Source organism: Podarcis melisellensis (assembly GCF_964234715.1).
Source record: "Podarcis melisellensis genome assembly, chromosome: 3".
NCBI lineage: Eukaryota > Metazoa > Chordata > Lepidosauria > Squamata > Lacertidae > Podarcis > Podarcis melisellensis.
In genome coordinates this window covers 52,539,236-52,564,669 of record NC_138530.1, presented here as the reverse complement: position 1 = coordinate 52,564,669, position 25,434 = coordinate 52,539,236, and the positions used below count along the sequence as shown (strand labels likewise).

Genomic DNA, 25,434 nt, shown 5'->3' with positions numbered 1-25,434 from the left:
AGCCCAGATTTCTAGACTGTTACCATAATAAAGCATCTTTCCAAACATTCTTGTGCTCCCTAATCATCACATGCTGCCCTTGTCTGCTTCAAAGTGTTTTTTTAAAATAGTAAAACAAAACTTTGACACACAGAAACTTTGTGAGCCAGATCTTGAGATGGTATCTGTCTGCCTTATAGCTGGAGTTATTTGTGGTTTGGAGAAGTCATGTCTGAAAGCTTTGTCCCAGGATCAAATAGAGCAGTGCTCTTTGATTTACTGACCTTTGTTTCTTGTTGCATGTAAGTGAAAGAAAGCTATCATTAGCATTTAAGAAAGTTCCTGGAAGGTTTAATGGCATCGGTGGATTAGTTTGCCATCCCTTTCACAACTAGGTGCATACAAGTTTCGTAAACCAGAAGGCTGATTTTGATGTCTGTCCTCCCAAAGTTTCTAGTCCTTCTGAAGTATTGCTCCTTGTTTCCCATCTACATCTCAGTGAGATTTCAAAAGTTGTACTTCCCACTCTAGTACACAAAGAAAGGCAGGAGGGGGCAGCACATAAAAAGCTGCCTTATAATGACTCAGATTGTTGGTCAGTTGAGCTCAGTATTATTTATGTTGATATGCAGCAGCTCTTTGGTTTCTCAGATAGACATTTCTTCCAAGCCTGCTTCCATATGTTGTCTTTTCTGGAGATGCAGGGAGCAGGAACTATGACTTCCTGTATGGAAAGTGAGTGTTCTGCCTCCGGGTGACTGTTCTCCATAGTAGCAGTTCTATCTCATTAGCTCAGTGTTTTTCCAACCTATTTCTGGCTGTGGTCCCCTTCCGACCTTGTTTCGTTCCTGTGCCCCCACCCCAGACTTATGGTAGCCGGGGGAGGGGCAGTGGGCAGCTGCCTCCCCAAAAAGTAAAAGTCAATGCAAATATGAGGTTCTGCCCCCCTAACAAAAATCCTAGCTCTGCCCAGGCCCCCTCCCTACCGGTAGACAGATAGTTATTTAAATGTTTTGTTTGTAAATAGAACATCTTTTATTTATAATTAACGTAGGAAACTCAGCTAAACTCATCCATGACAGATGGCCATCCAACCTCTGCTTTGAAACCTCCAAGGAAGGAGAGTCAAGATCCCCCCCAAGGGAGAGCCATCTTCCATGTATTATAAAAAGTAAACAACACTCATTTGACCCCAGTTATTTGAGATGGAGGGGGAAACCTATAGATAAAGTCCAAAAGGTGCACAGGGAGTTCTGTATATGTGGGAGAATTTTTAAAAGCAAGTGGTCCTCACTGACCTGGTGCAAAAAGATTTGTCATCCGGAGGAGCCCTGGCTGCCTAAATAAAATACTATACCCCCCCCCCTTACCTGGGAGTAAGGCCCACTGAACTCAGAGTAGACAGTAGCATCAGACGACCCTGCTCAGCTAGGCGCTGGGGTGAATTGCACCCGCCTTGCAGAGTCAGGCCCAGGCTGCCACCAGGCCCAGCACTGGCGGCAGCAATGAGCATCTCTGGCTCACTCAGCCCCACTCCAGGTCACCTGAAGGTTCTGGATCGGGGGCTCTACAGGTCAAAACGGGAGCCTCAGTGACCACCCTCTCCCACCAGAAACAAACCAATACTGCTCCAAGAAAACACACATGGCAAAAAGGAGTGTTGGTCCCTGGTGCGCCACCCCCTTACCCGCTTGCGGTTGGCCAAGCAGATAGCCACCCATCAGGATTTTTTAAAAATCACTTTAAAAATTCACTTCTCACTTCCTTCTGTGGCCCCCTAGCCTACTTGGTTTTCACCTGGGGCCCCCTTGGAATATCTTTGGGGCCCCCAGTTGGGAAACACTGCATTAGCTAATCAGATGGGGTAGCTTCTGACCCTCAAAATGCCTGGTGTGTGAGACTAGATACTTCCATAATGGAGTATCTGTTACCCTGTTACCTTGCCAGCCAAGCAAGGGGCATGTGAGTGTGTATGTGCATGGAAATTGGTGTCCCAAGAAGGATTTGGGAGCACATGACATTCACATGCAGAGAGATGTGCTTACCTTCATTCTTAGGCATGTAATAATAATAATAATAATAATAATAATAATAATAATAATAATAATAAATGTAAACCCCGCTCATCTGGCTGAGTTTCCCCAGCCATTCTGGGGGGCTTCCAATCAAGTGTTAAAAACAATACAGCATTAAATATTAAAAACTTCCCTAAACAGTGCTGCCTTCAGATGTCTTTTAAAGAGAAGATAGCTGCTTATTTCCTTCACATCTGAAGGGAGGGCATTCCACAGGGCGGGCGCCACTACCGAGAAGGCCCTCTGTCTCGTTCCCTGTAGCCTCACTTCTCGCAATGAGGGAACCCCCAGAAGGCCCTCAACGCTGGATCTCAGTGTCCAGGCTGAACGATGGGGGTGGAGACGCTCCTTCAGGTATACAGGACCGAAGCCGTTTCGGGCTTTAAAGGTCAGCACCAACACTTTGAATTGTGCTTGGAAGCGTACTGGGAGCCAATGCAGATCTCTCAGGACTGGTGTTATGTGGTCCCGGTGGCCACTCCTAGTCACCAGTCTAGCTGCCGCATTCTGGATTAATTGCAGTTTCCGGGTCACCTTCAAAGGTAGCCCCACGTAGAGCGCATTGCAGTAGTCCAAGCGGGAGATAACTAGAGCATGCACCACTCTGGCAAGACAGTCCGCAGGCAGGTAGGGTCTCAGCCTGCGTACCAGGTGGAGCTGGAAGACAGTCGCCCTGGACACAGAATTAACCTGCGCCTCCATGGACAGCTGTGAGTCCAAAATGACTCCCAGGCTGCACACTTGGTCCTTCAGAGGCACAGTTACCCCATTCAGGACCAGGGAATCCCCACCCCCGCCCACCCCCTGTCCCCCCAAAACAGTACTTCTGTCTTGTCAGGATTCAACCTCCTCAAATAGCATGGTACCTTACCATGCTATTTGAGGAATATCACCACTTCTAGCTTTTTGTTTGCTGGTAAGAGTAGTGGAGGATCTTTCTTTCTTTCTTTCTTTTTTTTTTTTTTTTGCCTTTTCCAACTTCAGACAGAAAACTGGGATGGGGGTGGGGAGCTGCATTGTTGGGAGAGTTGCTGTATGTCACATGGGAGTGGCAAGTGTACAGAAAGTTCACAATGATAGGGTGGAGACACACTAATGGGTTGCCTTTTCTAAACCGACCTCTATATCTTAATTCCTTTTGCTACTTAGGCAAGACAGTAAGTCTGAAGATGTCTCTGGCAGGATCTCTGAATCTGATCCTGAGGACTTGTCTGATGAAGAAAATGCTGAAACTTCCTATGGAAACTCTCCTCCTAGCACACCACGGCAGAATAAGCGCTCGTCAACGAAGCATCTGAAAAATAACATTGGGAGACCTACCGGCCGCTTTTTAAGAGGTATGTGTGTGGTACGCTGGAAATGATAGAAGTTGTAGCCCAAAACAGCTAGAGGGCTCAAAGTTGGCCAGTCTAGCCCAATATTGTCTACTCTGACTGGCAGTGCCTCTCCAGTGCTGTGTGGGCATAGAAACCCTTTCCCCATCACCTCCTTCCAGAAGGATTTAAGTGGGGAAAAACATGGATTGCCAACTACTATGCTGTGACTCCTCCTCTATTAATAACTCTGATAGTGGCTAAGAGAGGAGCCTTGAATATAGTCACGTGTATATCCTGTGGGAGAAATGTGTCTCACTGCTCCCCCGTGGATTAGATAAATCATTTTTTCTACAGAGTTTTGTAGCAATAATGTAGGTGCTTTCTCCAAGAAATCATACAGGAAGATTATCAGAACACCCTTCATTGCCATTGTGTGCATCTGTATGCACAACATTAGTATTGACAGGTATTTATTTTTCTATGCTGTGTTGATGATATTAATGATTCTGCCCAAATCTCACATTACCGCTCATACTAATGTAGCTTGCAAACAGTACAGCATGCTAGTTAGCGTTTTTTGTGTAAAATAGCTGCATTCTGTGAATATAGGAAGTCCATTTAGTTTATGCTGCTGTTTCATTGTCATCATACTAATTGTAAACATTTATAAAGTGCTGCAGAATGTTTAGAACACTCCACAGTCCTAACACAACAGATTAGAGTAGGTCAATATTTTTTTTATCCCCATATAGATGAATGGGATCTGAGGATGAAAAGAGTGGCTTTCTACGACCACCTGGCAAGCCCATAATAGGTCAAGATTTGAACTTGGGACTTCTGATTTGTAGCTCATTCTCTTAGCCACTATGCTGAACCTGCTCTCCAACTAGGTTGAACATATATCACTTAGTTCCTTTTTATTTTATGTAACAGGAAGAGAGAGTTCACCACCCTCTGTTAAAGCGGTTAGTGGTTCAGGTACAACATGTATAGTACGTAATTTGTGATTCATGGCAGGAGCAGCACAGAAGTTTCCCCAGCAATGCCTGAAGTACAGAAGATTCATGATGCTGGAAAGTAGAAGAAAAGTAGTATTATACCTTTATCTTCTTTTTTTTTTACCTATACCAGTAGTATAGAATTCAAAGATGGAACAAACTGCTACAGCAGTTTTCTCCAACCTTCAGAACCTGGTAGTTTCTGTGAGAGGGCAATGGATCTATTACAATTATATCCCCCTATTGCATAAGTGTGCAAAAATGGTTGCTAAAAACAACTCTCATTCTCCATGCAACATTTTCTTTTTTGAAACTTGTTAGGGCAGGGTTGGATGGGGGGGTAGGGGGAGAGAGCAAAAACCCTCCTTCTCCCTTCCATTAGACTTGTGCTCCCAGAATTGCTTCTTAGTCACTATTTCCAGCTGCCATGTGCAGCAAAAGAGATAATTATAATGAGAAGTCAATTCTCATAATTACAATTAGTACAACAGAATGTTTCCATTAGCATGGTTTCAGAGCTAAACCTATTACTTTAAAAGCTCCACAGTATCATTATGTCTGCCTTTAGTTGCAAAGTGACTCAGCATTGCCTTGATTTCAGGGAGTGAAATGTGCTCCAGAATTTTTTCCTGTGGTTGTCAGTTATTACTATTAAATCTGTCATGACTCTTCAGGAAAATATGAATATTTGAGTTGGTTGTGGTTTAAATTGAGCCCCTAGAAAGAGCCCTGGGAACAAAGAAACCCCAGAAATAATTTGTGATACCTAGATGAAGCACCTTGACAATCATGACAAGAGTTTTCTTCATATCTTTAGCTGTCAAAGCTGTATGGGAAGAAGTGGTTGTATGGTAACTGGAACTTAATAAATCAGAGTTTTGCAAATGCAGCCCGTGAGAACTTCTTAATGCAGCCCCTGAGGCACCAGTGTTTAATTACGTGGAATATGACTGTGCTGTTGCCATACCTGTAGCCACAAATAACATTCTGCCACTTTACCTCTGGCTGTTGTTAAAGACCAGTTGGATAGCCACTGATTTAATACATTGCTTATGACAATGAACTTGAAAACATATGGGGTACAGTATTTTAAAACCACTTGTTTTACATTGAGTTCTGAACTGTTTAAATAATTGTAAGGGTGTCTAATGAATATGAACAGAATATGAAGTTTTGAGAGTATGTGTCATGTGTGTTTAGTACATCACAGAACTGGAATATTATACAAATGGAGTAAAGAAAACAGGGCATGAGTGTGTTTTTTAAAAAGTGAACTTTTTACTTTTGGTGCAAAAATTTTTTATCTTATAATTTTCAGAGAAGATGAGCTCGCCAAGCCAGCTGTCCAACAAAGACAACGCCAAAACCATTGAGAACACTGAAGAGGTCAGCTATAAGCAGGGGAAAAAGATCCGAGCCACCCTAAGGACAACTGAGAGGGATCACAAGAAAAATGTCCAGTGCTCATTCATGTTGGACACGGTTGGTGGGTCCTTGCCAAAAAAGTCCATTCCAGATGTTGATCTCAATAAGCCTTACCTCAGCCTTGGCTGCAGCAATGCGAAGCCTCTCGTATCTGTACCTGTGCCTATAGCCAAAACTACACGCCAGACTTCTCGTACTGATTACCCAGCGGACCGCTTAAAGTTCTTTGAAACCCTGCGGCTTTTGTTAAAGCTTACCTCAGTTTCCAAGAAAAAGGACAAAGAGCAGAAAGGGCAGGAGAGCACTTCCGCTGTTGAGTTAAACCGATCCAATGAACTAATTTGGCTTGAACTGCAAGCTTGGCACGCGGGGCGGACTATTAACGACCAAGACTTCTATCTGTACACAGCCCGCCAAGCCATCCCAGATATTATTGTTGAAATCCTTACTTTCAAAGTGAACTATGGGAACCTCTCCTGTCTAGGCAGTGGCGCTAGTCTTAATGGTACATCAGGGGGACAGTGTAAAGCAGCTCATGGAGCTAATGCTATGGGCTACTCTAGCTACCATGAGCATCTCTATCGCCAGCGGGTCTCATTTGAACAGGTAAAGCGGATAATGGAGCTGCTAGAATACGTAGAAGCACTTTATCCATCTCTGAAGGCCCTTCAAAGTGACTACGAAAAGTATGCTGCGAGGGATTTTCAGGACAGGGTGCAGGCGCTCTGTCTCTGGTTGAACATTACAAAAGACTTAAACCAGAAACTGAGGATTATGGGAACTGTTTTGGGCATCAAGGATCTCTCTGACATTGGCTGGCCAGTGTTTGAAATCCCTTCTCCTCGTCCATTCAGGGACAACGATCCAGAGGATGAGGAGGAGGAGGAGGAGGACGATAGGGGAACCTCGGGGGCGTGCACAGAAGAAAGTGAAGATGAAGAACAAATCTCTCAGGAGAGTGTGGAGGAACTCAGACAAGCCATCCAGAATAATTTTGCCAATAAGCCAAATTTTGACTTTCAGGCACAGGACCATTTGTCAAGAAAGCTTGACAGGCTTGAATCTGAGGACGACTCAACCTGCTGGGCTGTTACGGAGTGCAGCGGTGAGACGGGGTGCAGCAGACACTGTTTGACCTCTATTTATAGACCGTTTGTAGATAAAGCACTGAAACAAATGGGGTTGCGAAAGCTCATTTTAAGACTGCACAAGTTAATGCACGGCTCCTTGCAAAGGGCCCGAATGGCATTGATAAAGAGCGATCAGCAGTTGGAGGTAGGTTCTGGGAGGAACGGGGGGTGGGAATCGGTTGTTCACGCTGCTAAAAGATTTTCAGGAAACTGTTCCTTTTTTTTCAATTTTCTCTTTGGAAACGATTCTTCTGTATAATACGCACATAGTTGTTTTGCGATATGCAATGCCTTGTTAATGAGTCATCTTAATCGCTGCAATGTGTTAATGGAGAAGTATCGTATATAAAAACCCAATGTGGAACTCCCATGTTGGCCTTGGAAGTTTGCATGTGCCCTGGCTCCATGTTGGCTGCGTGAGGTGCTGAGCCCTGAAATCTCTCCTTGAAGCTGCTTTGTTAAAGAACAGAGGGCTGAGGAAGGCTTCTCTTCTTGGCTTTCCCATCGGTGGATCTTCAGTCCAGTTTCCTTCCCCCCCTTCTTGTTTGGATCATAGTTGTTCCTTACCGCCCATAAAGTCACGGGCAGAGTCTAGAAATGAAGGCTAGACTTTCAAAACGTGGTGCTTTGTGTACTGGTTAATGTATGGCAGAGTTAGGGGTCCAGCCCCACAGAAATGAAATAGAAAACTTTCCTGTATTTGTGAAGTGTGGGGAACTGAAGTTCTCATGGCAGTCCTTGCTGGAGCTGAAGTGAAATGTAGTGCATGCTTGGAATCTATTCAGTTCTGAATTTCAGAATACTGATTGGCATGGAAATGAAACTTAATAACTTATTTCCTTTTTTATTAGGTTTATATTCTGCCCTTTGCCCAAGGAGCTCAGGGCGTTGTGTGTAGTTCCCCTACCCATCTAAATTCATCCTCAATGTCTTTTTTGAGGTGGGTTGGGCTGAGATACAGTGACCAGCCCAATGTCACCAAGCCATGGTTTTCATGCCTGAGTGGAGAATTGAATTTGGCTTGCCCTGGTTCTAATCCAACACTCTTTCATGGGTTGACATCATGACACCCATGGGCATCCTCATGCTCTCAGAGATCTTCCTTTGTCCCTCCACTGAAATAAGCCTTCTTTAGCTAATAAAAGACTCTTTTCAAGGTAACTGTAGTGTGCTGGACATTATTGGTGCATGCATTATTGTTAGGAAGGGGAGAGTTACGGTACACATGTAGGTGCACATAGCAGCTTCTTGGTTTTGTGGTTGTACTAACAAATGAAGTGTGAGTGGCAACCCATTTAATCATTTCCACATTACTCTCCCCATTCTTTCAATCTCTTCCATGGCTACTGAAGTATCATTCAGATTACACCAGAATGTCTGTGTTCATCATGGCGTTTGGAGGGGGGTTGCTCAAGGACAAATGTGTGTTCTGAAGAAGATAAAGTCTGGTTTTAAAGATACTGGATTTTCTTTTATTATAATATATGAGTTTGAGCATATTAATTTATACTGTATGGGAATTGAATTGAAAATATACATGTGGGTATGATGCCTTATTGTGCTTTGTATATCAAATTGCGTTTTTAATTTGAATAACCACAGTGTAGAATAAAATTAGAAGGCACATCAAGACGACCCTTGCCTTGAGACTGGATTTGCTGATCATAATTATCTACTATAGCTACTTTCTCAAATTGTCCAAAGAAGGTTCTGCTACTTTTCTGTGCAGTTTTTTCCATTAACAAAATGATCGCTGCTAGAAAGTTTTTCCCATTATCTAATCTGCTCTTCTGCAATACAGATTTTTAAAATGTGAATGTGGACAGATGAGCATCACTGTTGTGTTAACTACCCAGTGATGGCATTATCATTGCTTATAGAGTTCATACCTTTCAGCTGTTTTATAAAGAATCCTAAGTCTTATGAAATGAAACCTCATGGGATATTAAGAAACCTATCTAACAAGGTCTCATCATCTAATATGATGGTGAACAGTGAGGTGTAAAAAAGAATTGAGGCATTGACTGGTTCCATTTTCCAAATTAACTCACTTCGGAGTCTAGGATTGGATTATTATTATTATTATTATTATTATTATTATTATTATTTTAATTTTAACAACCAACCATTGTAAAGGGATGTTTAATATTGAAGTCTACTCCAGGTAAATTTTCTTTATTGTGGAGACATATTTCTTTAGAACAAGGCAGCTAACCTGTGGCTGTCCAGAAGATGATGTTGGACTCCCTTCAATCCCAGCCATCATAGCCAATTGTCAGGGATGGTGAGAGTTGCAATCCAACAGTATATGGGTAGCCACAGGTTACCAACCCCTGCTCTAGAAGATACTGATGTAGACTTTTTGCACTGTTTTTTGCTCTGCAGAAATTAATAATCTATCTTAGTATATAGAAGGATGAAGTTCACATTTTGGCAATGGTGTATTTTTAGCATGTTCATTCCTGAAATATTTTGTTTTCTGAAATAATACTATAATGAGAAGCAGTCATCTAATAATAAATGCACAAAATGTCAGAAATGTGTCTGAGGTAGTATAAAGAAAAGCAAATTGGATGTTGCATTTATGAAAACTAAGACACTTACAGTACAATCCCATGCATGCCTACTCAGAAGTCAGGCCCATTGAGTTCAGTGGGACATCTTCCCAGGTAAGTGTACATAGGAATGCAGCTTTAATATGTTTAAATTTTTGGGCTAGTATAATTACATGTAACTGGCTTACTGTGTCTGTTTAAAATTATAAATTTCTGATTCCAGAGAGATGCTGCTAAAGTTATTTACTACTTAAGTATGGTAATTTAATATGTGATAATATGGAATATGATGTGCAAAGTAAAAAAAAAAGACTTTGAGCATTCTGCCCTTTCATTTCTATGACTATATGAATGTTTAGTTACATGAGCATTTATTTATTACATGAGCTGTTGCCATGTTTGTTTCATAGCCTTGGGCGTAAAATAGGTATTACAGTCATACCTCGGAAATCGAACAGAATCTGTTCCGGAAGTCCATTTGACTTCTGAAACATTCAAAAACCATTCAAAAGCTCCTGCAGACAATCGGAAGCCCCATCAGATGTGCGGCTTCCAAAAGAACGTTCGAAAACGGAACAGTCACTTCCAGTTTTTGATTGTTTGAGAGCTGAAACGTTAGACTCCCAAGGTGTTCGGGAGCCGAGGTACGACGGTAATGTAGTAGTACTACTAGCAGCAGTAGTAGTGGTAATAATAATAATAATAATAATAAATAATAATAATAATAAAATAATAATACTGATGCTATGAACACAAACTTAATACCAGTCACACTTAGAGGTGCATTCAATCATTCACTGCATACTATCTCTTCCTCAGCTATACATTTTTTAATTTGGATGAACCCATTTAGTAATAAGCAATTAAAATGCTGATATCAGTGGAAATGTGTACATTAACAGGGGTTTCCCTTTCCTAAAAATCCAAGGAGGAGCAATTTTATAAAATGCACCTCATTTTTATAAAATGAACATTTAAATTTACAGTTAGTAGCTCAAGGACAAACTTGTTGCAAATGGCTTTTTAACACATTGATGTAGGTAGCAATTTGTTTAGCGTATTAACATTTTATATTGCATGTAGTGCTGTACAATCACTTAACACAAGTGTTTTAGACATTGTTTTAACACTAGGACTGTTTGCAGATTGGAATTACGATGCTCATTTTAACGTTTACAGTATGGCATAGAGAAACGCAACTCTCACAAAATATCCCAACCCGTCCATGCAGATTTTTTAGAGGTGCCCTCATGGAACTTCAGATATATTTTGCTTTGAATATCAATGCTTGTGCTGCATCACAAGCTGCTTTTGAAATCCACTCACTTAAAAGTGGACTTGCTAAGCAGCATGGCATGATGCTGATGTGAGAAAGCTCAAGCGCCCTGCTGGGCATGCAAAGTTAATTGTGTGATTTCTCCTGGCTTGTGACCAACATCTACCACTATAGTTCTACAGGTCTGAAAGGAAAGCCTGATACTTTGATTGAACAAGATTGTTGTTGTTTTAAAGTCAATGTTTGGTGGTGGGCTTTACACCTGATAAGTTATTAAACTGAAGGGGGGGAAGTGTTTCAGGTTGTTTGTTACATAGTATCTATTTTTTTGTTAGTTTTCAGAGTACCCAGATCCTATTTTAAGTTCAGATTACGTGCAGTTGTCAAATTCTCCGCCTTCTTCAGATCAAAAGTGCAGTCCTGTGTCACGGGAAGAGCTGAAGTCTATGGATTTGCCATCTTTTGAGCCTGCATTCCTAGTTCTTTGCCGAGTCCTTCTCAATGTTATCCATGAATGCCTCAAATTAAGGTTGGAACAGCAGCCTGCTGGGGAGCCATCTCTCTTGAGTATTAAACAGGTTTGGCCAAAGTGTTTTATTAACCCCCCTCCCTCCCTCCCCAGTCCTTAGCAATAAGTCTTACATTGTTCCACAGAAGGGATGCATAGTACGTATTTAGATTGGTGGTAATATTTTTCAGTAGTAGAAAAAGATACTTAAAAGATAACGAAGGCCAATATTCTATGTACAATTCTAACATTTTGCAAATAATTCTCTGCTAATTGCTTTACCAAAAGTTACAGTAAGATCTTATATCTCTTCTGCCCCCAAAACCTACAATTTTTTGTAAGCTGCTTTGAGACACAGGGTGAGAAGCAGGATATACATTTCTTAATAAAGTGATGAACAATTCAGAGGGAAGCGCAGTACTGTAAGCTGCTATTTCTCTTTCTTGTAAGAATGACGACAATTACTGAGGATTCTGTGGAGGGCAAATATGGTTCTGTCTCTGCTTCTTTGCCAACTAAATTGACTTATTCCTTAGCTTCGGTAAATACATAGCCATCAGCTATATTTATTTAATGGGTTTTAATTCCCTACTCTGTTGCAGGGGCTTGGGTTATAGTATACAGTAAAAAGTTTACCACGCCCCCTCCCTTCCCCACAATTCTAGCATTGTAGCAGGCAAACGTGAAAATGTGAAGTTTTATGGGTTTCTTAAATTAAAAAAAGGGTTTTGTGAAATGATATAAAGCAAACTTTTTATAAAGGTGTGTGGGATTTGAGCTGTGGAGATCTGGGTTCAGATACCATCACTGGTCATTACCATTTGAGGCCTTTCTTGGAGTAAAAAGTGGCTCCATGTTACAGGCTCATTGTGATAGTAAATGAAGAAAGGTTTGTAAAACACTTAGCAGAGTTAATGGTCTGTAGAATTCAACTCTGAAATCCCATCCACTCTACTGTTGTAGCTCTTGTGCTGCTTGGCGATTTTATGTTGTGTAGAGAGGGCCACATGATCTGTTAAAACCTCTAAATTAAATCTATGATTAAAATCTCAAGAGAAACTCTTTTTTAAGCATCCGAATGATTTATTGCTTTTTATGGACTGTTTCCTTGCAGCTAGTGAGAGAGTGTAAAGAGGTCCTGAAAGGGGGTCTGCTTATGAAGCAATATTATCAGTTTATGTTACGTGAGGTGTTAGATGACTTACAGAAGAACAACTGCAACATTGACTCTTTTGAGGAAGACCTGCATAAGATGTTAATGGTAAGCAAGCAATCCTATTTTATAGTGGGTCACTTCTGTAGGCTTCTCTATCGGATTCTTAATTGTCTCACCGTTGTCAGTTTATTTTCATTAGTTTCTCTAGTTGTGCAGGAATTGTGTTTCTGTTTTAACTATGTTGTGCAATATAATCAGGGGTCCTGTCTTGTATGGTCCTGAGCTTTGCTTTGGAAGCAAAAACAGAGATGAGGTGCTGATTTTTACATATCTCCCTTGGCATCTCATCTCCCTAATACATTCTGACAATATTCCATTTCACAAAGCCACCCTCACATTACAGGTGGGCTCTGTCTCCATTGTGGAGTCTGGTGAAACAATATAGCCTAAATTGCTGTTCTTCCCTTTTCAAGGTTTATTTTGATTATATGCGAAGCTGGATCCAAATGCTACAGCAGTTACCTCAAGCATCTCATAGTTTAAAAAATCTCCTGGAGGAAGAATGGAATTTCACCAAAGAAATCACTCCTTATATACGAGGAGGTGAAGCTCAAGCTGGAAAATTGTTCTGGTAGAAATTATTATTATTGTGATTCTCATGTCCATTTTGCTCAAAATTTTAAGTTTTATTAGCAGGGATTTTTTAAAAAAGTTTTATTAATTGGAAATCTACTGCCATTTAAAAGTATTAATGTACATGATAGAAAGTTCTAAGGTTTGTTTAAAAAACTATCTTCTAAGATTACAGCTCGCTTAAGCAGCTTGCTTTCATGTCTCCCAATTCTGTTGTTTTGTCAAAAAGTAGAGTTGATCTTATTAAGAAGCTAGTAAAAGTTGAATATTAAGCAATGTGTATCTGAACAATTTTAAAATTAATTAGCCCCCCCCCCAAAAAAAAACTGTATCTGACTGGGGAACAGTTCATTTCATTTATTTTACATAAACTTTATTTAATACTTTCATATCAATGGCATTCTAATCCTGGAATGCTTTGGAAGTTTTGATGCACAAGCCTCTTTCTGCATTGTCTGTGGGAGTGACAATTGTTTTTTATTTTGTTTCAGTGACATTGCAGGAGTGCTGCTTAAATCTACAGGGATCTTTTTAGACTCTGGCTTACAAGAGAGCTGTGATGAGTTTTGGGCTAATGCTGATGACAGTGCAGCTTCAGATGAAATCAGGTATTCCCAGACCTACATAAGATATCATGTTATGGATGTCTTTATATGCATGAAAGAAGCAGCATGAATTTATTTTAAAATTGCAGCAGAAACCCAGTGTTTGTGTATGCTCAACCTAATAATGCTTGCAGTTAAGGGCGTGAAAATAATTTCTCTGCCTTGTTTTCTTAACTGTACACTTTGTCTTTTTGTGTAGGATGTGTCATCTTCTCAATACCAGATTCATTTTTAGCTTCTTGTTTGTACATATTTGCCTTCTGACTTCTTGATTAGCCTTTTTTATGTGTTCTTCTTCAGCACATTTGAATGCATGTGTGACAATGTGTTGAAATAACTGCATTCTGTTAAATTATTTGTAGGAGGTCTGTGATAGAGACCAGCCGGGCACTGAAAGAGCTGTTCCATGAAGCCAGAGAGAGAGCATCCAAAGCTCTTGGCTTTGCCAAGAGATTAAGAAAGGTAAAAAGAAAAAGTGGTTTTACATAGTGTGCCCAGTTCAGCTGCATTGATAGGCTTCTTAACAGCACAGTTTGATAAACACTTGTCATTTTATTCTTAGGACCTTGAAATAGCAGCAGAGTTCACATTTTCTGCCTCTGTGCGGGACTTCCTCAGTGCCCTGAAAGCACAACAGTACATGAAGGTAAAATCAGCCTGGGGCTTAAAGGCATTATTATGATCTCCAGTGTGTGGCATGTAGATCTTATGCATGTCCAACTACCAAAGTTAGACATGTCTAGCTACCAAAGGACCAGTTCGTGGGGGCATACTTTGCTGAATTGTAACCTGCACTCGGATCATATGATGAAGGGAAGGATAAGATACACTTAATAAATAATTTCTCACTGAGGGGGTAAACCTGTGTCTGGGGTGTACCACTGAAGGTGGGGGCCCAGGTGACTGAATGCTGTTCCTTGGACATACATCTGTGTACTTGGAAAACACCTGACCTCCCTGATACACGTTGTGAGGCAGAGGTGGGTGGGAAGGAAAGGCATCACCTCACTGCCCTCTTTTGCAGCCCACCAGGACACAGAATGTGCCCCATTGTTGCCAAGGCAACTGAGAGGTGTTCCTGTCTTTCTGTGCCGTGTTGATGGGTAATGAAACATGGGAAGACAGAGTGATGCCTAGTGATGCGTTGTCAATACACCCTGGGGCAAGAGCAACACCACTTTGTATGTCTTCAGTGTCAGTTTTCTGTAGTCTTGTTCACTGTGTGATCCCCACTGGCTATTATCGTGCAGTGATGGGGGAGACAACTGAGATAAAGAAGCACTAGGTGGTGGTTGTGGGGAGGGATGCAGTGCAAATAGCCATGGAAAAGGTGCGTAATGGTGGTAGCATCTGTGAAAATCCTTTCACCCTGAGAAAAATGAGTGAAATTTTTCTGTGGTTCTAGGTGTTAATAATTTGGACCATATTGGTTTGTTCCTCAGGTACAGATCCCTGGACTTGAAAACTTGCAGATTTTTGTGCCAGATAACCTTTCAGGAGAGAAATCTATCATCCTGCAGCTACTTAATACAGCTGCAGGAAAGGACTGTTCAAAAGACTCTGATGAGGTTGCAAGCGAACCATTTTTACTTATGACAAAGTACAGAGACAAAGATGATGACACTGATGACAGTTGGAGCACTTGGGAAGGACAGCCTGTCAAAATTGTCCCTCAGGTGGAGACAATTGACACATTGAGAAGTATGCAGGTAAAGAATTTCTGTATTAGTATTCTTCTGATTTGGTAAATAGTAGTTATTTATGTACTCCCAACATTTAAGAAATGCTCTGCCTTTCTCACACGTAAGAAAATCGGAAATACTACTAGGGTAGGATCTTAGGTGCTTGAGAATTCGGCCTATGCATTCTTCATAGGGGTTTAGTTTGCATATGATCCTCATGTTGCAAAAAAGTGTGTATTTTTCTGTCTTTAATAGATTTGAGAGTAGGATAAATTGTCAATATAGCCTTAGATGAGTGGGGTTGTGATCCAGAGCATGGGGCTTTGCTGAATAAAGCAATTCTTTTCTGAACAGCCTGCCGTAGTACCTAACTGTATATTGCTTTTTATTATTCTACCTTTTTGTAAAACCGCCTTGAGGTTTCTTCCTTGAGCCAGTGGGGTGTAGTGGTTAAGAGTGGTAGATTCGTAATCTGGGGGAACGGGTTCGTGTCACCGCTCCTCCACATGCAGCTGCTGGGTGACCTTGGGCTAGTCACACTTCTCTGAAGTCTCTCAGAGAGTGTTTGTTGTGGGGGACGAAGGGAAAGGAGAATGTTAGCCGCTTTGAGACTCCTTTGGGTAGTGATAAAGTGGGATAGCAAATCCAAACTCTACAATCAAGCCTTGTATAAATTTTATAAAATAAATAAGAAACAATGTTTGAAGCTACAGGATGTTAGTAGAAAATGTACCATTGTTATAATATTAATAAGTCCTTGCACCGGTTGACATATTGGAGAAATCAAACGGCTTTCTTCACTTTAGAAGTATGAAACCAATGTATATAGTGAGCATATAAAGTTTTTATTCTAGCAACAAGAAGTGCATGGAGCTCTCTTCCTCCCACCACTCAGCAACACATTTGCTGAAGTGTGCTTCTGCACAGACTTCATTCCCCAACTTGCTGTGTGGAGGTTTTGCACCACAGCTGCACATACAACTGGAGCTGCTCTCATCCCTCACCTAGCAGCCTCTGGTGCATAGAGGGAGGCAGACAATGCACCAAAATATGTTTATAAATATGTAACTGTCTCTAAATTGGTCACAATGAACGTTGAAGGAACAGCCTTGGAAAATCCAGAAGTACAACTGGAGACATTTTTCATAAAATTAGCAATTTTGTGGGAAGAAAAATAGTACCATTTAAAACATGTCAGAGTTAAGTATTTTAAATTTCAGAATAGCTGTAATCGAATTCACGGTTATAACTTTGGGAACCTGTTTTCAGCAATACCATAAATTAACCTTGTATTCTTAGGTTGACAACCTCCTCCTTGTAGTCATGCAGCCTGTTCATCTTGTGAACCAGAGAAAAGCTGTCCAACAGTTTCTTGAAGGGCTCATCTCTTTACATCAGGAGCAAACATCCAGCCAGCCAGTCATCGCCAAAGCTTTGCAGCAGCTGAAGGTACACATCTTTCTGGTTTATATTCCTCTGGATTGTTAAGCATTCTCAGTCGCTTATAATTACAAAATCTCTAAAGAGGCGGCCGAGGTCTACTTTTAAATGCAAGTGATCAGAAAAAGATTGCCATTGAGTTTTGTGCAAGTAAGTTGGAAGTAATTTATACAGCAAGCTGAATGAATTATATATACAGATTGGGAAGTTGTATGTTTATGCACTGACACATGAGGCATAGCTTCCAAACAGATTTGAATAGTAAGCAAGAAACTTTATATTGTGCTTTAGGAAAACAGTAAAATGCTGTGCTTGGGAAAACCTTTCTCTTGTAAGGCTTTACTATTTACAAATCACCAGTTTTATCCCCCTGACTTCTACTCAGAGTAGATCCATTGAAATTAATGGATCTAAGATACTCATGTCCATTAATTTCTGGATTACTGCTGTGGTTACAAAAGTCACTTATCAATGTTTGGTGCAGTGTTCCAGATTTCCAGGGGTTAACCAGCAAATTCTTGGAAGCTGGCCATTGCAATCTGTGTGTGGGAAACTGGGTGTGGAATCTTGCATGCACACAAATAGTGGTTGGGTATATGCACTTGAAGAATCTTAATCACACTTTTGATGAAGTTGGCTCTTACGTAAAAATCACATTTTATTTTTTAACAGTGCAATCCTATATATGTCTACTCTGATGCAAGTACCACTGAGTTCAATGGGACTTACTGCCAGGTATATAGGTATAGGATTGCAGCCTAAGGTACCCCATGATATAGCGAGAAGTAGCCATTGAGTATTGTCATAAAGTTCCTGTAGAACCATGTATTACATGATTAAGAAGTATCAATTAACTGTGAGTTAATGGTTTTGATGAATTTGTTGTTTGCTTTATATGCTGTTGTATATGATATTATAGATATTGCAATGTTTGTTGTTTTTAAATGCTATTATGATTGCTGTGAGACTCTTTGAGCCCAGCATTTGCTATTTGAAAAGCAGAATACAAATATTAAATACACAAATAATATTTCAGCAAATATTTGTCCTGTTTTCCAGAGTGACGCATTACAGCTTTGCAATAAGATAAGCAGTGCGATTGACAGAGTTGATCGCATGTTCACATCTGAATTTGATGCTGAGGTTGATGAATCGGAATCTGCCACCCTGCAGCAATATTATCGGGAAGCCATGATTCAGTGTTACAACTTTGGTTTTGAGGTTGGTTCAAGAGAAAAGTTTTGCCTATTTTTTCCCAAGTGGAAGGCTTTAATTTTGTTTCTTCGAAATGAATTTTTAAATGGGTCATTTTTTTTAAGCAGCCTTTTGATTGGGTAATCACTTTTCACTTCGGAGAAATAGCGTTGTGTAGCTAATAGTAGCAGAATGTTTAGAATCAGACCTAAGGGTTCGTCTAGCCTAGTATTCCATTCTTACAGGGGCCAACCAGATGAGAAGTCCACAAGCAAGACATGAGTGCAATAGCACTCTTCCGCTTGACATTTTATGCAAAAGAACAAAAATGCACAGAAAAATAAAAACAATATATATTTCCCATTATAAGAATGCTTGTTTTGTTTGAGTTATGAAACATTGGAGGCTGTGTAGCAAGCACAGCACATAAGAAAATAGAAGAAGACAATTTGCTCAGGTCAAGATTAGACCCATCACAGCTCTTCTCCTTTTGTCAAGGGCTGCTGTTATAGCAGTGTTCCCTACTAGGTTTCCTTTTCTTATGTATGAAAGGCTCCAGGGAGTTTTAACCCAACAGCCTTTTTATTTATGCATAGCTGCAGTTTTGTATTGCATTGGTTATCAGCAAGTTTGTATGCAAGGTGTTACAGAGACATACCATGCTATTCTCTTGCTTTTTTCACAGGGTGGTATCTTAACAAAGTAGTTCCATTTGCACAATGATTTCCATTTGCACAGTGGATCTCTCCTCTCTCTGTCAACAAGATTTAGGGGAGATGGGGGAACACAAAGGGAGGGAGGGGAACATCCATTGCACAGCCAGAAGTCCTTGTGTTAATGAACTACTTGGTTGGATACCACCTACAGTGTGTTTATGTTGTACCTATTATTAATTTTGAGTTTGATTATTGGAAAATTTGTAAATCCAGATGCAGAAATTTGAAGTTTAAGAAACATTGTTGTAGCAGTTGAAAATGGCAATATTTATTTCAAAGCCTTGACAGGTGATTTTAATATATTGCAGTACCACAAAGAAGCCATCCGTCTGATGTCTGGGGTATTCAGACAGAAAATTGGAGACCAGTATATCAGTTTTGCAAGAAAGTGGATGAATTATGTCCTTACTAAGTGTGAGAGTGGCCGAGGTACTAGACCAAGGTAATGATTGAGAAATAACTATTTTCGATTTTCCTCCTTTCTGTTTTATGGGAACTTGTCATTTTTAAACAAAGAGCAAGGTTGCTGCCTTGATGACTTTGAAGATTATATTAATGCTAAATACCACAACATGGGTACAAGAATAAGATATTTGAGGTAAACCAAGGCACCAGTCATTTAAGAGTTTTCAGATAAATGTGACTCTCATGATTAGAAAACAAGGCTAGAATTAAGGTTTGTTACACAGTTTAATTAGACTTGATTTTTAAAATTACAGTATGGGGAATGCATGCTATAGTAAATATTCAGGATGACTTAGAATATAATCCTCTGCCCATTGCCTGCATCAAGAGCTGCACTCAGCCTCCAAGGATTCTCTTATAATTCACTAAGTACCTGAAAGTCATGGCAATTTGGTTACGGTTAATTGTGGGTTCCCAAGCATTTTGGCTGTCCTTACTAGGTGTACATCCTTTTCTACATAGCATACACTTCCATTATTTCCTTTGTTGTCACTAATTTGAAAAGATAATTGTCACGACTGGAGATGTTGCAGAGTTTGGCCAGACTTTGCATTGTGGACATACTAAATGTCTGCAGGGAAACAGGGTTGTCATCTAGATCAGGAGTCAGTAGACTTCCCCTCCCCCCATGCTCCCTAAATCTGCTCTGGAAGGTTTTGGAAACCCCCAAAATAGGTTTAGGAGGCACATGGAGGAGGGGGGAAGTCCTGTTGTGCCAATGGACCTCATTCCATGAATACATGTCCCACCTAGTGCTGTGTTGAAACCCATCTTAAGGGTGTTGGGATTACAGTGTTCTTTCCCATGCATAGCCATAAAAACATAGCTTCAGGGAACAGAGTCTTGAGTAGGCATTGTTTTAGATTTGCATAGTGTTTAGAAAGGCAATATTTTTGTGTAGCATGGCAACAGAGGTTGTTTTTCTCTAAATAAATAGAGCTGCTTATATAAGTACTCCTGGTTAACCAGTAACTTCTTTCTGCACAACAGGTGGGCAACACAAGGTTTTGATTTCCTTCAAGCCATTGAGCCAGCATTTATTTCAGCTCTTCCTGAAGATGACTTTTTGGTATGTCATTAACCACTCTCACATTTTAAGTTAACAAACACTATTGGCTGCATTTGAGACCAGATAAGGGCTGTTTTGCTGGTGGTTCATTTTATTCATACTTCTTGAATAATATATGTTCCTAAGTTATACATTTCAATTTGTTAAAGATACTGCAGGTGCTTATTAGAAAAACACGGTATTTATTGTTGCAGTGATGTTAATTTTCTATCTTCCAGAGTTTGCAGGCATTGATGAACGAATGTATTGGCCATGTAATTGGAAAGCCTCATAGTCCTGTTACAGGTTTGTACCTTGGTAAGGCAGCAGCTACACAGTCTCTTCCTCTGGAACTTTACACCTGTAGTTTGTAGAAATAGAAACATGTCGTTGTAAGTGAATTGAATGTGTAAATATAAAACACAAGAGTCACAATAAAAACAAGGATCATCCAGTCATCCAACTCAGTATGTCGGCCTCCTGTCTTCACAAAATGATGACAATAAATCACCAGGAATGGGGAACCTGAGACTCTCAGGGCGTTATTAGACTGCAGCTTCCATCATCCTTGACCATTAGTCATGCTGGTTGTGGTTGATGGGAGTTGGGAGTCTTAACAACCTGTAAAGGACCAGTGTTTCCCCATCTCTACAATAAAGAATGCAGTTTTTAAACCCCCTCTAAAATATAAGAAGCAGCAGATAATCCATCTTGGCCTACTAGAACAGACAGGTTTTCAGTTTGGCTTGGAATGACATCAGGGAGGTGAGGTGGCCAGATAACTCTTCTCAAGGCACAGCATTCCAAAGCATGAGCACAGCAGCTAATTAAGTCTCATCACATGTTCCCACCACATGTTCCTTCCTGAGCCTCAGGAATTGGCAGTTCCTGTTCAGATGACTTCAGTGAGCATGGTGGTCCCAGGGCATGTTCTGATGGGACAAGAGGCCTTGCTGAAGCTTAAGCAGGCCTGGATCTTGTCAGTGTGTGGATGGGAGATTGTTTACGAAATGCACATGTGCTGCTGTGTGCTGCTTAGAGGAAGAAAGGCAGAAAAAGAATAAATAAATAATAGGTGGTCCTTTAGGTGTCCTGGCACTTAAACCGCTTAACTTTAAAAGTAGAAACCAGCACTTTGGATTGGGCCCAGGAATGAACAGGACACCAGTGAGTATAGTACAGGCATAGGCAAACTTGGCCCTCCAGATGTTTTGGGACTACAATTCCCATCATCCCTGACCACTGGTCCTGTTAACTAGGGATGATGGGAGTTGTAGTCCCAAAACTTCGGGGGGGTGTGCCTATGCCTGGTATAGTACAATAGTGGAATCACAGGCTGCTGACAATTGGCTTCAATCAACAACCTTATAGATGCTTTCTACAGCAACTGAAGTTTCTGAGCCCTCCTTAAAGGTAGCCCCATGTAGAGCATGTAATAGTAATCCAAGCTAAGGCACGTGTGACCACGCTCACAAAACAGTGGTGAACAAACTGGATCTATATGGGAAATAACCTTATACAGAATACTTTGCATTAAGTGAAGTTCATACTAATAGCAGAAATTGAATAGCTTTCCTTGAGATTCTTCAACTTAGCCCTGCACACATTGTTGGTGGCAAAGAACAAAAACAAGACTGATCAAACCATTGGTGGGCCTCCTGTGAAACTGGTGGGCTACATTGTGCCGGGAGGGGCACGAGGTGTGCAGGCCTGCATGAACTAGAGAGGCCTGCAAGCCAATGTGGAGTCTTGTTGTATATAGAGTGTGTCCTCCACAATTAGCATGCCTTTCACTGCATAAAATGTATAAACAAGGGAGTTGCTTATGTTGAGAGATCAACAACCATGGCAGGTACAGCTATAAAGTGACAACATTAAAATGACTAGAAGTGTTCTGTTGATACCAGGTTAGGATCTTTCTTGCTTATTGTGGTTGAGCTGGAATGGCTCCTAATGGACCTTTGTCCATTAGGACAAATTGAAGAAATAATGGCATTATTATACTCCATTAGGAGTATATTGAAGAAATATTGGCAGTACTTGAGGAGGAAAAGAAGAAAACTCAAATCCGTGTTTTGCTTGAACATCAAAGATGCACTTGGAAGAGTGAACAACTTCAGTCCAAACAAGTCCAGATTAATTATGAAAGAATATATCTGTAGTCAAGCTAAATATTTAAATATACAGAGCAAGTCTCATAAATTGGGAGTTGTCTTGTGGCTTAAGGAAGCCTTTGTACTTTTGCAAAATATTACACAGACACACACACACACACACACACATTTTCTTAACTATTTGTACGCTAAATGACATATAAATAGGAATAGCTTACTTACTAGTGCTTGCTTTTCCATAGCCCACTACATCTCCTGGCTACTAGCCTGCATATACATTGGGCTGACCAATTTCTTAAGTCTGCTTCTCATGGGCTGGCAGGCAAATCTGAATGCACAGTGAGCCACATCAGTTGCTATTTGAGAAAATCTCTCTGGGTCGATTTCATCCCAGTTTCTTCCACTTCAAACAAATTGCATGAACTGGACCTCCATTACAATGATCCTGCATCAAATGTGACATGCATGTGTTGACTGTTCTCTTCAATCATCTGAATGCCCTCCCTCTGCCTCTTTCTGCTTGTAGCTATTCATCGGAATAGTCCCCGTCCTGTGAAAGTACCTCGATGCCATAGTGATCCCCCAAATCCTCATCTCATCATCCCAACACCTGAAGGGTTCAGGTATTAAAAGCTTATCCAGATCCTTACTGCTTGTATTCTAGAGGAAACTGGTGTTTCTGAAGTTGTTCAAGCAACTTTACCATTTGAGCCTTGCTGTCTGCCTTTATCCAAAGGAGATAAAAAAAATTCCTATGTGCCAAGCCCATGATAATTTCTCCCCTTTGAAAAAATGCATAAAACCCCTCAGTAATTTTCCTTATTGTTTCTGTGAAGAATGTCATTGCTTCTCTGTAACACGATTTTGATAAGTGACATAGCCTTTCTCCTCTATATCTGAACAACTTTCTGAATTTTATTATTATTTATTGCTTTCTTCTGTTCTCCATGATATGTGATTCAGTAATATGCTACTACAGTGCTGGAGCTAGAGGTTTGTTTTGTGTGTGTATGTGTGAGTTATAAAAAGCAGCAAGAGCAAGGCAGCTCTTTCTCCCCATCTCTGTCCACCACAGTCCTATCCTACAGTTTCTTGAAGCTTCACTTGAACCTTCCCCCCCCCTCATTTTCTTGCTGACTATTTCTTTTCCTTCTCCTCAAAAGATTGCAAAACAACAGTATTAACCCCCAAACAGGTGGACCTTCCTAGATCTATAATATACAAAAAATGGAAACTTGGCTATTGATGACAAATTAGTGGTAGCTCTAGCAATAATGTTACTGATTTTTAAAAACAGTTTAATTAAGACCCTCAGACAACTGAGATGCAGAAAATGAAGCTTCTGTTGTGCTGCTTTCTCTTCTGGTTTTTTAAACATGCATGTATGTGCATGCAAATCCCTGTGGTGTTGCTGCTTCTGTTAAGTGTAGATTATGAAAGTTAGCTGAATATGGTGGCATTTCTGCATCTTGGAAATTAGAGGGTTTCCACATCAACTTGTCTATGGACGTTGTCACTTCACACATACAAAAAATAGATATACTATAAGAATTACTATACAAAGCCATCATGCGGAGACAGCATTTGCACACATCACACTAAATCACGCTGGAGCCAGCCTCAGCAGATTTCAGATTTACATGCTTCTCTCCTCTTCTCTCCCCTTGCAAATTGCAATGACATTGGAAGCTTCTGCTTTTGCATAACTGGCTTGTTTAAACAGTGGTACCTCGGTTCTCAAACGTAACCCATTCTGGAAGACAGTTTAAGTTCTGAAATGTTCGAAAACTGAGTCACAAAGGGCTGTCTGCAAATCCAATTGAGAAAACTGAAAAACACGCAGCGGAAGCCGTTTCACTTCCAAGGCACGCTTGAAAATGGAAGCATTTACTTCCGGGTTTTCGAAATGTTCGTCAACGAAGACGTTCGAGAACTAAGGTACCACTGTATTTAAGATTAAATACAGTTCCAGGTCTCGGCAAAAGGGCAAGCCATGTTTAATCAAAAGTGGGGCTCTGCAAAAGGAGAAGTGAGGAAACAGAGCATGTGAGCCCAAATAGCTTAAGAGTAGTGTATGCCTGCTGCTACAGTATTTGTACTCACTACACTTTTTGTTTACAAATTTGTTTTCAGTACTCCACATTTATAAATGGATCTCCTTTTGCTTGCTGAAAACAATCTAGGTCCTCAGTTGCAAGTATAACTTTATAGTGCAAACTGGAAACTACTTAGAGCTCAAATCATTTTACAGGTTTTTTTTTTAAAAAAACAAACTTTTCACAAGATTTTTTCAGACTACTGTTTTGAGTCACCGTGTTTTAAGAATCCAGTAAAAATCTCTATTTTTAGTCTTTTCCTGAAGCTTTTCTTCTCACTGCAGCACAAGGAATGTCCCATGTGATGTACGGAACCATTGCAGCCCTGCTCTTAGTCGCCCCACTCCCGTCGGTGGTGACTCAACTCAGCCAAAACCACCTGTCAGCAGTACAAATGATATCAGGTAGCTCCACAACATAGCAGATTCATTCCTGTCCACATCACTCATATAAACTGCTTGCAATTAGATCCTAGTAGTTCATCATGGTTCCATTATATGCTCCTGGTGATTATCTTGTTTCTTCTAAAAGTGTGAGATTTTTTTTTAAGCGCACGTTCTATGTTTATCCATTTTAAAAAGATCTCTTTTTTTACCATGCATGCTTGAGAACAATTTTTTATTTAGTTTTATTTTAGAACCATTAATGCATGCAGTTCATTTCCTCTGTTCCTTTGCAACTTTATAGTAGTTAGGTGTGACTGAACTAATACTTAACAGAGAACCTATAATATGTACACCTCTCTTAATTTCATAAAATTCTACCCATGGGCATATAGAGTGAGTAGTGAAACCTTCCAAGAAGAGTTACACTGGTGACAAATCCACCATAAGATGTTTCTTTGGCACATTGAACAACTTGCAGTGCACAAATGCTACCATACTTCATTTGTTCTTTTTGAGTACCCCATATTTCAGATAAAGAGAAAACCCAGCAAAAGCAAAGCAACTGTGTCTGATACATTGATAATGTCATCTTTAATTTTATTTGTTTCTCTGGACATTGGGTTGAATACATCTGAGC

At 40.4% G+C, this 25,434-nt stretch overlaps 1 protein-coding gene across 5 annotated transcripts in view; it reads left to right on the top strand.

The window, feature by feature from the left end:
- The window catches only part of MAP3K4 (mitogen-activated protein kinase kinase kinase 4), a 75,368-nt gene that overhangs the window by 35,875 nt on the left and 14,059 nt on the right, over positions 1 to 25,434 (top strand). For 2 of the 5 annotated variants that reach the window (XM_081906777.1, XM_081906773.1), the window contains exons 2-17: positions 3,204 to 3,391; positions 5,687 to 7,068; positions 11,090 to 11,332; positions 12,377 to 12,523; positions 12,892 to 13,049; positions 13,543 to 13,659; positions 14,019 to 14,118; positions 14,219 to 14,302; positions 15,099 to 15,365; positions 16,638 to 16,787; positions 17,838 to 17,999; positions 18,997 to 19,130; positions 20,144 to 20,222; positions 20,441 to 20,519; positions 22,842 to 22,938; positions 24,696 to 24,815. In XM_081906777.1, the coding sequence (XP_081762903.1) occupies positions 5,692 to 7,068; positions 11,090 to 11,332; positions 12,377 to 12,523; positions 12,892 to 13,049; positions 13,543 to 13,659; positions 14,019 to 14,118; positions 14,219 to 14,302; positions 15,099 to 15,365; positions 16,638 to 16,787; positions 17,838 to 17,999; positions 18,997 to 19,130; positions 20,144 to 20,222; positions 20,441 to 20,519; positions 22,842 to 22,938; positions 24,696 to 24,815 (3,314 nt within the window). In that variant the 5' untranslated portion in view covers positions 3,204 to 3,391; positions 5,687 to 5,691. The remainder of the gene's footprint in view (positions 1 to 3,203; positions 3,392 to 5,686; positions 7,069 to 11,089; positions 11,333 to 12,376; positions 12,524 to 12,891; positions 13,050 to 13,542; positions 13,660 to 14,018; positions 14,119 to 14,218; positions 14,303 to 15,098; positions 15,366 to 16,637; positions 16,788 to 17,837; positions 18,000 to 18,996; positions 19,131 to 20,143; positions 20,223 to 20,440; positions 20,520 to 22,841; positions 22,939 to 24,695; positions 24,816 to 25,434) is intronic. The other 3 variants (XM_081906774.1, XM_081906776.1, XM_081906775.1) reach the window with 3 other exon arrangements.